The sequence below is a fragment of the Pisolithus orientalis genome (genome assembly GCF_024613125.1).
Source record: "Pisolithus orientalis strain OTSU chromosome Unknown F5J12scaffold_20, whole genome shotgun sequence".
Taxonomy (NCBI): Eukaryota; Fungi; Basidiomycota; class Agaricomycetes; order Boletales; family Pisolithaceae; genus Pisolithus; species Pisolithus orientalis.
Genome location: NW_026260801.1, coordinates 209,890 through 224,212, shown reverse-complemented (window position 1 = coordinate 224,212; position 14,323 = coordinate 209,890). Strand labels below are relative to the sequence as shown.

Sequence of the window (14,323 nt, the reverse complement as noted above, 5' to 3'; positions counted from 1 at the left end):
CAAAGGCAACATCTGGGTGAGTTCCCAGTGCCATATACAGAAGAGAGCTGATAATGCTCTGGTATTGGGATTGAAGAGCAGAGGTTGCCTGATAGGACAATTCTGGTTTTGATGGTTGGTAGCCAGAGGGTAATGGAGTGTGAACATTGTGTGCATTCTCCATTTGGAATCATTTGATCACCTTTTTGACATAAGGGATCTGATCCAGGTAGATCTTGCACCTAGCACAGTTTCTGTGGATCAGTAGACTGAGATATTCTTTGCATTCTCCAAGGTCTCTTGATTCCCATTTCTTCATAAACTCATCTTTCTTTGCTTTTAGGAGTTTAGGATTAGATCCTAAGAATAATCCATCATCAACATAGACTAGGAAGATGACCATGCCTGCATTGGATTTAAAAATATAAATCCCTGCATCCACTTTGGATCTTGTGTAGCCTGTGTGAAGAAGGGAAGCATGTAGGGCTTTGTTCCATGCTAATGCTGCTTGCTTTACACCATAAAGAGCTTGCAGAAACCAATAGACCTTGTGCTCTTGACCTTTCACTTTGAAACCTTCTGGTTGTTCCATATAGATTCTTCATCCAGATTGCCATATAAAAAGGCAGTCTTGATGTCCAGGGTGCTCATTTCCCAGTTCTTCTGAGCTGTGAATGATAGAAGAATTTGCACAGTCTCAAAATGAGTGACCAGGGAGAAGGTGTCTTCAAAGTCAGTTCCAAATTCTTGTGTGAAACCCTTTGCCACAAGATGAGCTTTATACTGACCCTTGCTTTTAATAGTGAAAACCCATCAACACTTGACTGGTTTGTGATCCAGTTTTGGGTCCACGACTGTCCAGACATTCCTTTCCTCAATTGATTTAATCTTGTCCTTCATAGCATTGAACCATTTCTTTTGGAGTTCAGGATTAAGTTTCAGGACATCTTTATAATGTTCCAGAGACTCTTTAATGCATGCAGTGAGGGGGAATTCAAAAGTATTTGTGAAATATCCTTTCTGATCTTCTTCTTCTTTGATGCATGCAGTTTGAGATGGACCAGCTTCAGGAGATGGTGGAGCAGTAGATTGGGGAAGAGGAGTCAAGGGTGACATGGGAGGATGTGAAATCCATTCCCTTGGAACAGAAGGAGGTTGTGGCCAAACAGGTGATGGTGGCCTTCTCTCTTCTTGTACCCTTCTTTGACCTTCCCTAGTATTGTGAGCATGTTGCTCAGCATTATGAATCCATTCCTGAGCTTGATCTTGGTTATTTTGAATATCCCTTTCTATTTGGACAGGAGGTCTGGCCCCTATATACATTGTCTGGTCAAATAGCAGGGATAATTCTTCTTTTAGGATGAGGTTCTGAGTTTTCAGCTTGTTCCAGGTATGCCCTTCTAAGATTTCTATTATCCCCAGGAACAGGATATGGAATATGAGGATGCTGAATAATGCAAGGGTCAACTAGAGGAACAGCAGCAGGTGCTCTGTGTGGTCAAGGAGGTAACTGTGATGGTCTGTTTTGTTGACCACCCTGCTGTGGGTTTTGATAATGAGGAGGAAGTGGAGAATTCTGTGGTTGGACTGGATGAGGTCCAATGGTGGGAGGATCAATCCCAAAATCTGGTAGGTTTCCAATTGAATCATCATTTGGTCCAGCAGATTGGTCAGAGTCAGAATCTGGGTCATTTGAGGTATTGGATTTTCTTTCTCTGCTATCTGAACAGAGTGGAAAGGAGTCTTCTATGAACTTGGCAGTGCAAGATAAAATGATCTTGTGACCATGTAAAAATCTATAGCCTTTTGTTTTTGGTTCATATCCTAAAAAGATCATTTCAATTGCATGTGGGTCCAACTTATCCTTTTATTGTTCTTTTGGTACCCAAACATATGCCTTGCAACCAAAAGTGTGAAAATAAGAAATATCTGGAATTTTCCCAGTGAATAATTCAGCTGGAGTCTTGAAGTTAATCCTTTTGAGTGGTGTTCTATTGTACATGTGTAGTGCACAGTCAAATGTGAAGGTCCAGTATTTCTTTGGAACACATGCATGATGATGAATGGCTCTGGATTTTTCCAGAACAGTTCTATTAAATTGTTCTGCATGGCCATTTTGTTGTGGCTGATCAGCTATAGAAAGCTGATGTGCAATTCCTTGTGAAGTGAGGAGTGCCTTGAAAGCATTTCCCATGAATTCTCCCCCTTGATCTGAATGGAGAGTAGATAATTCCAAGCCAAGTTGGTGTTGTATAGCAACCAACCAATCAGCAAATTGTCGATAAGTGTCAGATTTATTCTGAAAATAAATGCAGAAGCTGAAGGAAGAGTAGTCATCAAGTAGTGTAAGAACATACTTGGACTGGAAATAAGACTTGATGGGAAGTTCCAAGAGGTTGGCATGAATGAGTTCAAGAGGTTGAGTTGCATGTTTCCAGGATGGTTTAAAGGATTCAGAGGCTGTTTTTCCCTGAGCACACCCTTTGCAGGACAGAATATTCCCTGTTAAGGGTATATCCAGAAGACCCAACTGGCAAAGATGGTGAAGAATATTATTAGTCAGGTGTCCTAACTGATTATGCCAGAGTCAAGTAACCAAATGGACTTGCCTTTTGGTAGTGTTTGATAGACTGACATGTCACATGGGTAACAGTCAAAGGCATCATATGCATTATGATTGAATTCACCAGGGTGATAACCACTGACTGAGTTCTCTGGGTCATAGTCAAAGTCTGGTACATCAAGACAAATAAAAGGATGAGGATGGATATGAGTCCTTGGATTTAGTACACTCACATGGAAGTCTGCTAATGAAACTGTAACACCTCTGTGAGATTTTTGGGAAGACTTGGAAATATGTCTGTCTCCTCAAACAATCTGCAAGCTTGTCTCTGCAGAATTCCTCTCTCTTGCCACACCTGCACTAGCCACACTGGTAACTCCCACTCCATCCATGGGTTGGATGGATGGACCAGATACCAGCAAGGTTCCCTGCTCAGAAGAGGGAAACAGAATTGTCCTTGAAAGAGGATCCATGTCCTTCCATTGTAAGAGTTCTGGAAGGGGTAAACCCATTCTGAAACCCATTGAGGCTGAGTGGTAGAAGCACAGGCAAATAGTGCAAAAGCAAGGAGAATTAGATCTTGGTATGTTGACTTGAGGAGTGACTGACTCAACTTCATTCATAAAGGAGTTCTGTATCTCCTCCTGGTACCATTCCGAGAGAGTACTGTTGGGTTGGATTGGCAAAGTTGGAACATGTCCAACATGTTCCATGGCCATTTCAATATCCTCAGCAGTTAACTTGGGTGATGGAACCTGAGAAGTGACAATAGTGTGGGCACCAAGTGTAGTTTCCATGTCAGGAGACATTACTGTCTCAACTGGTTCATCCAGAGAATACTCTGGGGATTGAGGGCAGATGCAGAAATTAATTGCATCAATTTCATAAACATCAGAGGGATAGTTTTCAGGCAGTTCCTCAATAGAGGTGAGGTTAAGTTCCTCAGCGCCCTGTCCCAGAACATCTAGTTCATTGGCTTGGGCTCTTCCCTTGCCCTTGCCATGATGCCTGTTTTGGTTTTGTCCTCAGTTGGATGAACCACCCTGCTGATTGTTTTGAGGGTAAGGTTGGTAAGAACCACCTCCCCCTCATCTGCAATTTCCTCAGAAACCACCATGGCCACCACTGCCATGTGAGTTACCAGATCCACCTCGATGGTCCTGTGTATTATGCTGGCCCTTGCAAATATTGCAGAGGGGTGGCTTGTTCATGTGAGTGAGTAAGGAATTAGACTCCTTTTTGACTTGAGTTTGGGAAGAGCCAGAGGCTTCTCCCATTTGTCTTGGTAATAATGATTGTCTGGACCAATGAGATCAGAGTTCCTTCATATGAGGAATCACTTTGTCTGGTTCTAGTTGTGTGGGATCAATGGATGATAGGATGTTGGTGGGAGCTTGGTCCCAGGAGGCAGTCATAGAGTGAACCAAAAGAAGCAACTTCATTTTATTATCCAAGGTAATGCCCTGACCAGAGATGGTCTTGAAGAGCATATTGATCTCAGCAATTTTGGCCATGAGATCATCCTTGGGTTTGATTTGAATTTTAAGGAGTCACTGGAACTCCATGAAAGTAGTCATGGCAGATGGTTTGCCATACTTCACCTCAAGGTCATCCCATTTGAGTTTTGAAGTGACATGGGCATCCATGGAGAGAGCAATCATGGGATTGCAGTAGAGGGTGATACACCCTTGAGCTCTAGAGTTGGAAATCCTCCAGACTCAAGCTTCATCTGCATCTGCAGGTAATGCCTCTGTGCCAGCAACAATATTCCACACTCCTAGAGTCTGAAAATATGCCTTCATCATAACACTTCAAACAGCATAGTTCATCTCATTGAGCTTTGGGATGTTCTTTCTGAGACCTCCTTCAGAAGACATTCTAATACATGTCAAGGATTAGATGGTCATATAGGAAAGTTGATCATGGATTGGTGAGTCCAGGGTTAAATCCTTGGTTGAGAAGAGTGCATAAAGCCTTTCAGCATTTGGCAGCTCTGGCCTGTTGCAAGGGGTGGTTAACTTGTTTCCTCAATGGGTTTCTCTTTTGTTTCAGTTCTGGTTCCATGCCTTTCTCAGCATATTGCCAGTTGGCAATGCAAGAATTCCTCTGAGCATTGTACTTGACAGAATCGAAGCACAAGTCAGGGAAATAATGGTAGGACAAAAGCAACCAGCCCATTTCATGAAGTCCATGGGGGTTCAAAAAGCCTAACCATTCAGAGGCACAAGAATAAGGAAAAGGGAACCAGCCATATATGCAATTGCCATACTCTCTAGATGTAAGAATTTTGAAAGGATTGTAGGAACTATCTAGAGATGGGGCAAGAGATCCATCAGGATACTTGAGGAACCAGCCACCTGATGTGTATGGTACATCCATTGTACCAGGGAGAGGATAGTTGGTGACAAGTTTCAGCAGCCATGCAAGCCTGAGCAAGAGTGTTGGCAAGTAATCTGCAATGTCTGGGTTGGCTGAAAGCCATGCCAGTATCACAGGCCATCACATGTTCAAAGTCAGCCATAACCATGTCTGTTCCTGGTCAGTAAGTGAACCACTTCATACCAGTAGAGTCAACCCACCAAAGATGTTGGCAAGCTTTATCATATCCAGTTCTGGAATCATCCAAATCTCCACAAGCCTTAAACTTGTCAACAAACTCCAGTAATTGGAGGTTGAACAAGTGACCTCTGTGTTGACATTCTTGGAAGAAGAGTGGGATGTAGTCAATGTCAGTGATTCCTTCACACCAAAGTCCTCTGTAATGGCCTTCCAAATACTTGTGCCAAACCCTGAGAGGAGGGATGAGCTCATGGAAAGGGTTTCCTGAGATGTAGAGGGGATGGCAGTTGTGGTACATGTAGACAAACATGTCATGAGTAATGGTGGCAGCTGGAACAGTCCAGAGGGCACAATCTTCATAGGTAAGACTAGGAAGGTCACAACTATTAAAGTTAGTGATGGCATTGGGTGAAGACAGGAAGGAGATTTTTGGGTGAAGTCAGTAAGGTAGCCATGGAAAGCATTATGGAGACTGGGAAGTTCGAATGGTGTATTGAGGCCTGGATAAGTCAGGAAGCTGTCCCAAGTCACCTCAATGAGGGACAATGGGACATGGGTGAGTAGGGGCTGTGGGTGCACAAAGAAACTCCTACTGCTGGGTACAGCATAGCACCAATGGGTGTGCTCTCTAACATATAATGCCTCCATATATTCAATCACCTTTTTCACATACTCCTCTCTCCACTTATTCCCCTCATACATAGCATCATGTTCCCAGGAAATCTGAGTTTCAGTACACTTGGCAACCATGAGAGACATGACTGAAAGAAGCACATAAGATTCCATTCATAAATAGTGAAATGATGCAGCATTAAAGCAAATCGAACTCAGTGTGGTCAGTGTTGACCACAAGATTGATCTCAGTGACTAAGGCCTGAGCCTTGGTGAGAGCATCATTCAATGCCAATACCAACTCAGCAGGAGGAGTCAGTTCCTGATGGGGAGAAGGTGGGTCAGCATCTCCTTCCTCTGTGTATGGCAGAACAGGATCTAGGTCAGCCTGATTGTCATGGTCTGGGAGCATGTGAAGGAGATAGTGGGGAGGATGAACAAATGACAGTGGAGGTAGACATTGAAAGTTGGCAGTGACAGCAACAGCAATATGACTGTGCAACCAATAAAGGTAAATGTTGCACCATGCCAGTACACCTAAAGCAGCTACCCAAAATGCAATAGAGGCAGTGAATAACTCCCTAAAAGACCCAAAGTGTCCAAGGTATAAAAGAAAAATGGTCTGATAAAAACCCACAAGAAGTGACACAATGAAAGCAACTAAGCTCCATCCTAGTGCATCTAGGCCATCAAAAGGCATGCTGATTTGTCCATTGACAGTGATCAGTGAATGCTCATTCAACAATAGCACACCAATGGGTTAGACATTGGGGCTCATAAAGGGGAAAGGGGTGAGAGCTAGGCAAGCACTTGCCTTTATTCTTGGATAGAGCTTGAAGAAGTAAACAGTTTTAAGTAGTTCTGACTTAAGAGTAGAGCTTGTAGTCAGGTAAGAGGAATGTGAATTCACTGAGGGGACTTGGTGGAAACCCCTGGGTTTATATACACATAGGAATGTGCACAGACCATGAGCACATATGGTAAGTAAAAAGAGTACCTACTATGTATAGTAAAGAATAGAATGGAACATCATAGAATAAAGTGGAGCTAAGTGGAGTAACTTAGCAAGCATGATATCATATGAGTAACACTCATCTAATAACCAAGTCTAGAACATGGCTATGAGAAACACTGAGTACTGGCATTTCCAACAGGACCAAGATCTTCAACTTGTTCAAGTCAAAGCTGTATCTCATGCAGCATCAATATTCATTCCTGTGAAGTCGATCATCTGAGGTGCAGTGCTTTACCCAGATCCAAGCCACCATGGTGAGTTTTTGGTTGTTGAACACACTGATGGAGACATGTTCCTTCACATGAGGGAATGGATTCAGACCCAGCCCCAAGTGCAGTTGCCAACTGACCAGCCTTCAAGTTCTGACTCTGGTCAAATGCCAGCTGAAATACAAAGCAATACTTCAGATAAGTGATCCTCATTGTCATGCATTACTTCATTGAAACTGATGTAATTCTATACTATCATAGGGTCAGAGCAATTAGATGATCTTGGAGGGTTAGTGTCAGAATGAACATGGTTGGTTTGCACTATACATTTCTGTGTTCACCATGCTATTACCTCTTATTGCATCATTGTATTTCTATAATATTACTGCTGATAACGGTTGCCAGGGAGTGACTGCATGGAATTGCAGTGATGGAAGAGTCAATGAAATGATGTCTAAAGTCACACCACATGTTAGTGTCCTGAGTAAACACAATTCATCATTGTCTTGCTGATATGCTTTTTTACATCACCAAGCAGGTGTCTTCTTGGAATTGAGGTGGGCTTACAAGCTTTTAAGAAGGTCCACAAGTGTAAAACAGACCCAGGCTGAGTAGTGACACTCTTGTCTCCATTACCTTCCATTTGAATCATCTTCTGTTTTGCAGACATGCCTGAGGACTTCACACATGCACTTCATAGTGTTGATTTGGAATTTTCTGGATCTGACTCATGTCCAGACCACTCTGACTCTGAGGACGACACTTCTGATCTCAAGGAGCTTCAAAAACGGTGTCAAATCATGTGTGAACCACCTCCAGATGCTAGCACTCCCCAGCTATGCATTGTATATCACTTTCTTTTCATGTTCATTTAGTATTCTTACACTACAGTGACAGGCACTTGGCACTACTTAGTCAGCATACTCAAAACTTCACATTGAGATGAAGAAGCTACAAACTGACTACAACAGTCTACTCTCCACTCTCCCACAGAACTGCAAGAGAGCTGTGGAGAATAACCCAAACATGATATTGGACAATAACATTGCTGCCCAAGCAAAAAAGTATTGCTTCTTCTACCATTTCTGGGTCCTGAAGGATGCTTTCCCACTCATGATTCCACTGCCTGGATATGATCTGAATGACCCCACTTGTTGGAGTATGCCTGAATCAAAAATTATCAGCCTTAAGGTGGAACTCTATTCCATGCTACCTAGTGACCTCAAGGCCCATGCAACAACTTATAGCAACTTTGGCCATGTGGTAAGTGAATGTTTACATCCCACAATTTGAATGCTAAAGTTTATTGTTTCTAGTTTTCAAATATGGTTGGGGCTGAAAGACCCAACATCCCCAAGCCCATCAAGGATAATGCACAGCAACTCTTTGTGCACTTGGGCCTTAAGTGCCAATATATTTGCAGCTGAGAATTCAAGGATTCTACAAGGGTCAAATGAGGATGTGAAAGCATTGCTGAAGATGCACCCAGGGAGTGTTGGTACTCACTACACCCCTCTCTCCCTGATCCTCTTCCCTAAACCAGATGCTCTGGTGGCTAGGGACTTATTCAAATCCCAACTCCTAGTCAATGTGAGTTTTCTTTGCTACTCACAATTATACCTACATTAATTACTTCTGCAAGATCATCCATGTCATGGCATTTGGCAAGGGTGTCCTCACAGGCAAGCAAAGAGGTGGTCCACTGGGATGAGGTCAGAAACTGGGGATATCTGGCACTTTGGCTGGTCTGATTGCCATCACTGCAACCTTTGTAAGTCTCATGTCCCTACATTCTTCTGGCCTGAATATTCTAACAGCCTTGGTATAACAGGTGTGGTACTTACTATCAAGTGATTGTGAGCTTACTACCATTGGGGAAGAAAGCAGACTCAAGTATCAGGATGACTTTGAGTATTTCATCAGACTATTAAGTGACCCATCAAAACAAGAGTAGTCATTGGAAGTGATGGAATTCATCAATCAAGGTGTGTGGAACACTTCTAGTTGTGCCTCTACTAATCCTGCACTGGATTCATCCAACATCAATGCCTCTGTAGCTCCTACATGGGAGTCTGACATCTTAGCACAATTGAACAGCCCCCAGCAGCCACCACCCCTTTCCCACACACCCACTCCTGACTCAAGCTTCAACCCCAACCCTGCCTCTGCTTCACATCACATGCCAGAAGCAACCCAGGATTCTTCAGTTGTCATCTCTCAGACAAAGTCCATCTCCTCAGTGCTTTTGGTCGATGTCATGAATCTTTCACTTGGAGGTAGTCAAACATCTGTTCTACCATCTGTGTCTGCTCATGGAAGGGAGTTTTCTGTCCAGGGATGATAACCTAGGATGGTTGAGGTCCCAGGGGACATGGTTGGAGCTATGCAGACCCCACTGGAAGTGATCACCCAGGAGCTGCCTACTAAGGAATGTTGTATCACCTGGCATAAGGTAAAGGGTAAGTAGTTGTATTGCCATAGTCAGCCATGTGAGCATGCAAACTTCAAGCTTTCTGGCTATGAACCCCTACTTTATGTGCTGTATGCACTACCATGCCTTTGCAAATACAGTTATCCTTTTCTTTGATTCCTTTGAATTGATGTGATGACTTTCAACCAACAAATATCAGGTTTTGGAACATCAAGTTCAAATGGCCCTGTCTCCCTCTCATTGCAACTGCCCTCACCAAAGAAATACTGCCCCATGTTGTGGGTGTTCATACCATTGTCTGTGTCTTTATCAAATCCCAGTCATGCTGGTGACATCTCTGGTGAAGAAGTGGTTATTAAGCTTGAGTCCATCAAGGCAAAGCACCCACAGTTTGTTCATAAATATGTGTTTCATTTTTCTCTCATCTAATTTACATCTCCAGACTTCTCATTCTCTCTCTCAATTTCATCCATCATGACACAAAGCCACACAATCCCCTGATGGGGATCAGGAAACAAGCAACCAAGTCAGCACCACTGACCTCAGTTTTGCAAAGGAGTACTGTGACACCAAGACTCATCTGCATATCCAGTGTATGGGGAACAAGAACCTCACAGGAACTGCCTATTGTACCTCAATAATAACACTCACTTTATGGTTGAACAGGCCTGCCATGATGACTGGCACTTCCTGGCCTTGTGATTGGCCCAAGGCAAGCCTTGTCAAACCTACCATTCTGTTCAATGTGTGCTCTTGATTTGTCTGTTCCATGGTACAATGGGATTGTCATCATATCTGGATTGATTATTTTGTATAGCACAGATGCTCTTTTCTTTCAAGCTATCCTGATCTCCCTCTGGGGAGTGAAAAGGGTGGGCACCTATTCCATTCTCGCTTTTCCAGACTCTCCCCCTTCAGTGCTGTCCTCATACAACACATACTACTACATTTGCTTCTTCATGTCCCTTCCATGACTGTATATGCACTTTTTTTCCTGCTCCTGTTTTCCTTTGTGTGGTTGATCAACATAGTGCTTCCACAGACATGCTGTGTCACAGCTTCCCAAATGAATTTGGCATATTCCTCCATTACATTTGGGCACTCCACTGGCTTGATGATAACCCTGACTACTCCCACCCTCACAGGCTCCAATTCTACAACCCTTCATTCATGGGGGTTTCCAATACAACTATACCTTCAACTGGAATATGCTCAAGCACTTCGGTTCAATGACAAACCTGACTACTCCTACCTATGCAGGTTCTTTCAAGACCTCTTCCTTCATGAGGGTGTTCAGTGTGACCATGTCTTCAACTAGAGCATTTAGCACAGTACTTCCACAGGCTTGCTGTACCACAGCTCCCCAAGTGAATTCAGCATTCTCCTCAACTATGCTCAAGCGCTTCGATTCAATGGCAAGCCCAACTACTCCTACCTTAGCAAGCTCTTCTGTGAGGGTTTCCAGTACAACTATGTCTTCGACTGGAGCATTCAGCATGGTGGTCCTGAGGATGGTAGTGCCAGAGCAATTCAGAAGGTGAGTGCTAGCAAAAGAAAGGTAGTTTGAACAGCACCTATTGGCATCCAAAGACTTGCCCACAAAAATCATCTTCATATTATGTTTTTTGCCAGGTTATTCTTGGATGGCACATGTACCCACCTTGCCTTCGAATACAGAGGTGTTCACTTTTGCCCCACCAGCTCTTCAGTGAAGGATTTCCCACTCCCCATATCTGTTTTGTTCATAGAAGCCAGTTTCCATTATGGTCTGCTTCAATTCTGGTGGTGCAAACACATTGTATATGATGTTGTTGATATTTTTCCCTCCCCAGTCATGCAGGGTATGAATTCATATCTACATTACTCCCTTCTACATTTCCAAGATGGCAATCACAAACAGTATTCCAATTAATACCTGCAGCATTAAATTAAAACAGTAATACAGTTGTCATTATCTCTACATACTTCATGTAATGTTCTCTTGTTTGGCACATGTACAATATGAAGAAACAATCACTGAATAAATTTTGTGATGGACTTGAGCAATTCAATATCTCAAATCTCAATGTCCAGAGAGGGATTACCATTTTGGGGCAATTATATAAGCTTCCAGCTATAATACATGCTGGGTACCTGGGGAGTCACTATCCCCATCCCTCCCACTACTGTTTTTGTTACCCCATTTCCCTCTGTCCAATGGCATCAGTACATGGGCCTATCCAAGCAGCACATGCATCATCATTCTGCCTGTACACAGCCTCTCAGATCTGTGCTATGAATCCCCTTCTCCCCAGTTGCCAATCTAGGCTGAGTTATGCAGTCTGGTGTCACTCCCTCCAATTCCCAAGTATGTTGTATGTCCCCCTGCACTTGTTATCACTGCTCTCTGACTGTTGACTGTGCAAGGTACCTGTGGGGTCACTATCCTCATCCCCTCCCACCATTGCTTTCCATTACCCCATTTCCCTCTGTCCACTGGCATTGGTACATGGGCCTATCCAAGCAGCACACCCATCATCATTCCACCCTGTACACAGCCCTTCAAACCTGTGCTATGAATCCCCTTCTCTGGTTGCCAACTTAGCCTGAGTTACATAATCTGGTGTCACTTCCTCCAATCCCCAAGTACAGTGGCTCAAAAAACTGACCACATGTTTGGACATTTTTCACTAAAGTCAATACTGCCCCATACCCCCTAACTTCAGCCCTAACCTATAAGTGTATGAAACAAAGCCCTTACACTTGGCTCTCTATTGGTGCAGGGGTCAAGGGTTTTGGATAAGGTTTGATCAAATGGCAGCCATTTCAAAATGATGACTCATGCAGTCAGTTTTTTGACCTTAGGTTTCAGTCACATATATTAGACCCTGGCATACTGTAATATTAGTACATATATCTGGTAATGGTTCTATTACATCACCTTTATGTAACTGAGTGTCAGAAATTATAAATAAACCCCACCATCACCATGAAACCCATCTCTGCTTCTCAAAGAAAGAGCAACATATCTCTCTCCATTCTTGATCTTTCCTCCAGGAAAATTGCTTCTCAAACTGGCTTAGGGTAGTCTACAGTATGCCAGGTCCTTCAGAAACTACAGCCAGAGAGGACTAGGCTGATCATTATTGGCAAGCCCAAAAATGCCATCCATGCCATTCAATTCATCAATTCTATTATTGATACTCCTGTCTACCACAGACTGTGTGAAATACCCTCAAGGAATCCTCTGTGAAGGCTGTGGTCAAGAAAAAGAAGTCCTTGCTTTCTAATCTACACAAGAAGAGAAGGCTAACCTTTGCTCTCAAGTACCAGAATTGGACTGTGGAGGACAGGAAGAGAGTTATATGGTCAGATGAGACCTAAATACATAGGACTGGGTCAGATGGGCAAGAGTATGTGTGGAAAAAGAAGGGTGAAGGGCCAATTGCTAGAGAGGTCAAGGGTACAGTTAAGTTCCAAAGAGGTTCACTGATGGTATGCTGCAGAAGGTGGAATGAAGCAGGGGTTTTGAGTGAGGTGGAAGGTGGATGGATGCTGAACAGTATGTGGCCATTTTGGAGCAGGGGCTGTTGCAAATCTTGGAAGATTCTGGAATTCCAGAAGATGACATTATCTTTCAACAAGATAATGGCCCCAAGCACACCTCTAGGAGAGCCCAAAGTTGGTTGGAAGAACAGGAAATCAACCTTCTGGACTGGCCTGCACAATATCCAGACCTTAATCCCATTGAACATACTTGGAATCACCTCAAGAGATGCCCCTCAGGTTATGAGAGTGCTCCTACAGGCATTCACTGACTGTGGGAAAGAGTGGTGGAGGAGTGGGGGAAGATGGATGAGGAGCAGTGTCAAAAATGAATAGAAAGCATGCCTAGAAGGATTGAAGCAGTTATTAGGGTCAAAGGACTTCATACAAAGTACTAGATATGTAAATTGATATAAAGTCAAAAAACTGACTGCATGAGTCATCATTTTGAAATGGCAGCCATTTGATCAAACCTTATCCAAAACCCTTGACCCCTGCACCAATAGAGAGCCAAGGGTAAGAGCTTTGTTTCATACACTTATAGGTTAGGGCCTAGGTTAGGTGGTATGGGGCATTATTGACTTTAGTGGAAAATGTCCAAACATGTGGTCAGTTTTTTGAGCCACTGTATGTCATATGTCCCCATGCACTTGTTATTATCCCTGCTTTCTGACTGTTGACCATGCAGACTACCTGTGGAGTTGAGACTATCCCCATCCTCCCACTATCACTTTCTGCTACCCCATTTACCCTCTGTCCAGTGGCATCAGTACATAGGCCTGTCTGATCAGCACAGCCATCATTCTGCGCTGTATGCAACTGACCTACTCCACATAATACTAACCTCAATATTCTATGAGTGGGCTGGTAAAGATTAGCAGTATGGACAAGACCTTGGTGATGGATTACAGTAATATTCACAATATTGCAATAGGGATTAGGGTTACAATGAAAATAATAGTACTGCAATGAAGATTATGTCATCTTCCAATGAAAATGATGGTATACAGCCTTACACATTACAATGGTGAAAATAGTTAGCAATGGTAGTACAATAACATTGCAACTACAGCTGCCTAGTGAGTCATTGTCAGGCACTTCAGTCAGCAGGCAATGGCTAACAATAGCATTGCAATCACGTGTTCCCAGTGCAGAGTGGCCAGCCATTGTCAGGCATTCCAATCAGCAACCCCCAGATTACACTGCCATGCCAATGAACACTTTACCCATTGGTGGGGCACTAACATACATCATCCATTGTAATTACATACAGTCACATGTAATGGCCATGATTTTTTTCTGACATGGGGGAAATCAGGAACCATACAGTGCTCCTTGTTGCAATTGAAGCAGGTGATCCTGTTCTTGCTGACAAGATCAGTGGTCTGCACCATCCTTCCTCAGGAATCTTTGCTGTTCACCAGAAGATT

The 14,323-nt window shown here is 43.3% G+C and overlaps 2 protein-coding genes across 2 annotated transcripts; one reads left to right on the top strand and one right to left on the bottom strand.

Moving 5' to 3' along the window:
• Positions 1 to 7,605: 7,605 nt before the first annotated feature.
• F5J12DRAFT_893999 (uncharacterized protein) lies at positions 7,606 to 8,648 on the top strand (the record flags this gene model as incomplete). Its single annotated transcript, XM_051747705.1, has 5 exons — positions 7,606 to 7,782; positions 7,853 to 8,200; positions 8,254 to 8,342; positions 8,374 to 8,527; positions 8,580 to 8,648. 5 exons carry the CDS (start codon positions 7,606 to 7,608, stop codon positions 8,646 to 8,648), a joined length of 837 nt encoding a protein of 278 aa, XP_051598721.1.
• Positions 8,649 to 10,620: 1,972 nt separating this feature from the next.
• Positions 10,621 to 10,983, bottom strand: F5J12DRAFT_893998 (uncharacterized protein; the record flags this gene model as incomplete). Its single annotated transcript, XM_051747704.1, has 2 exons — positions 10,621 to 10,873; positions 10,943 to 10,983. 2 exons carry the CDS (start codon positions 10,981 to 10,983, stop codon positions 10,621 to 10,623), a joined length of 294 nt encoding a protein of 97 aa, XP_051598720.1.
• Between the last annotated feature and the right edge of the window lie 3,340 nt (positions 10,984 to 14,323).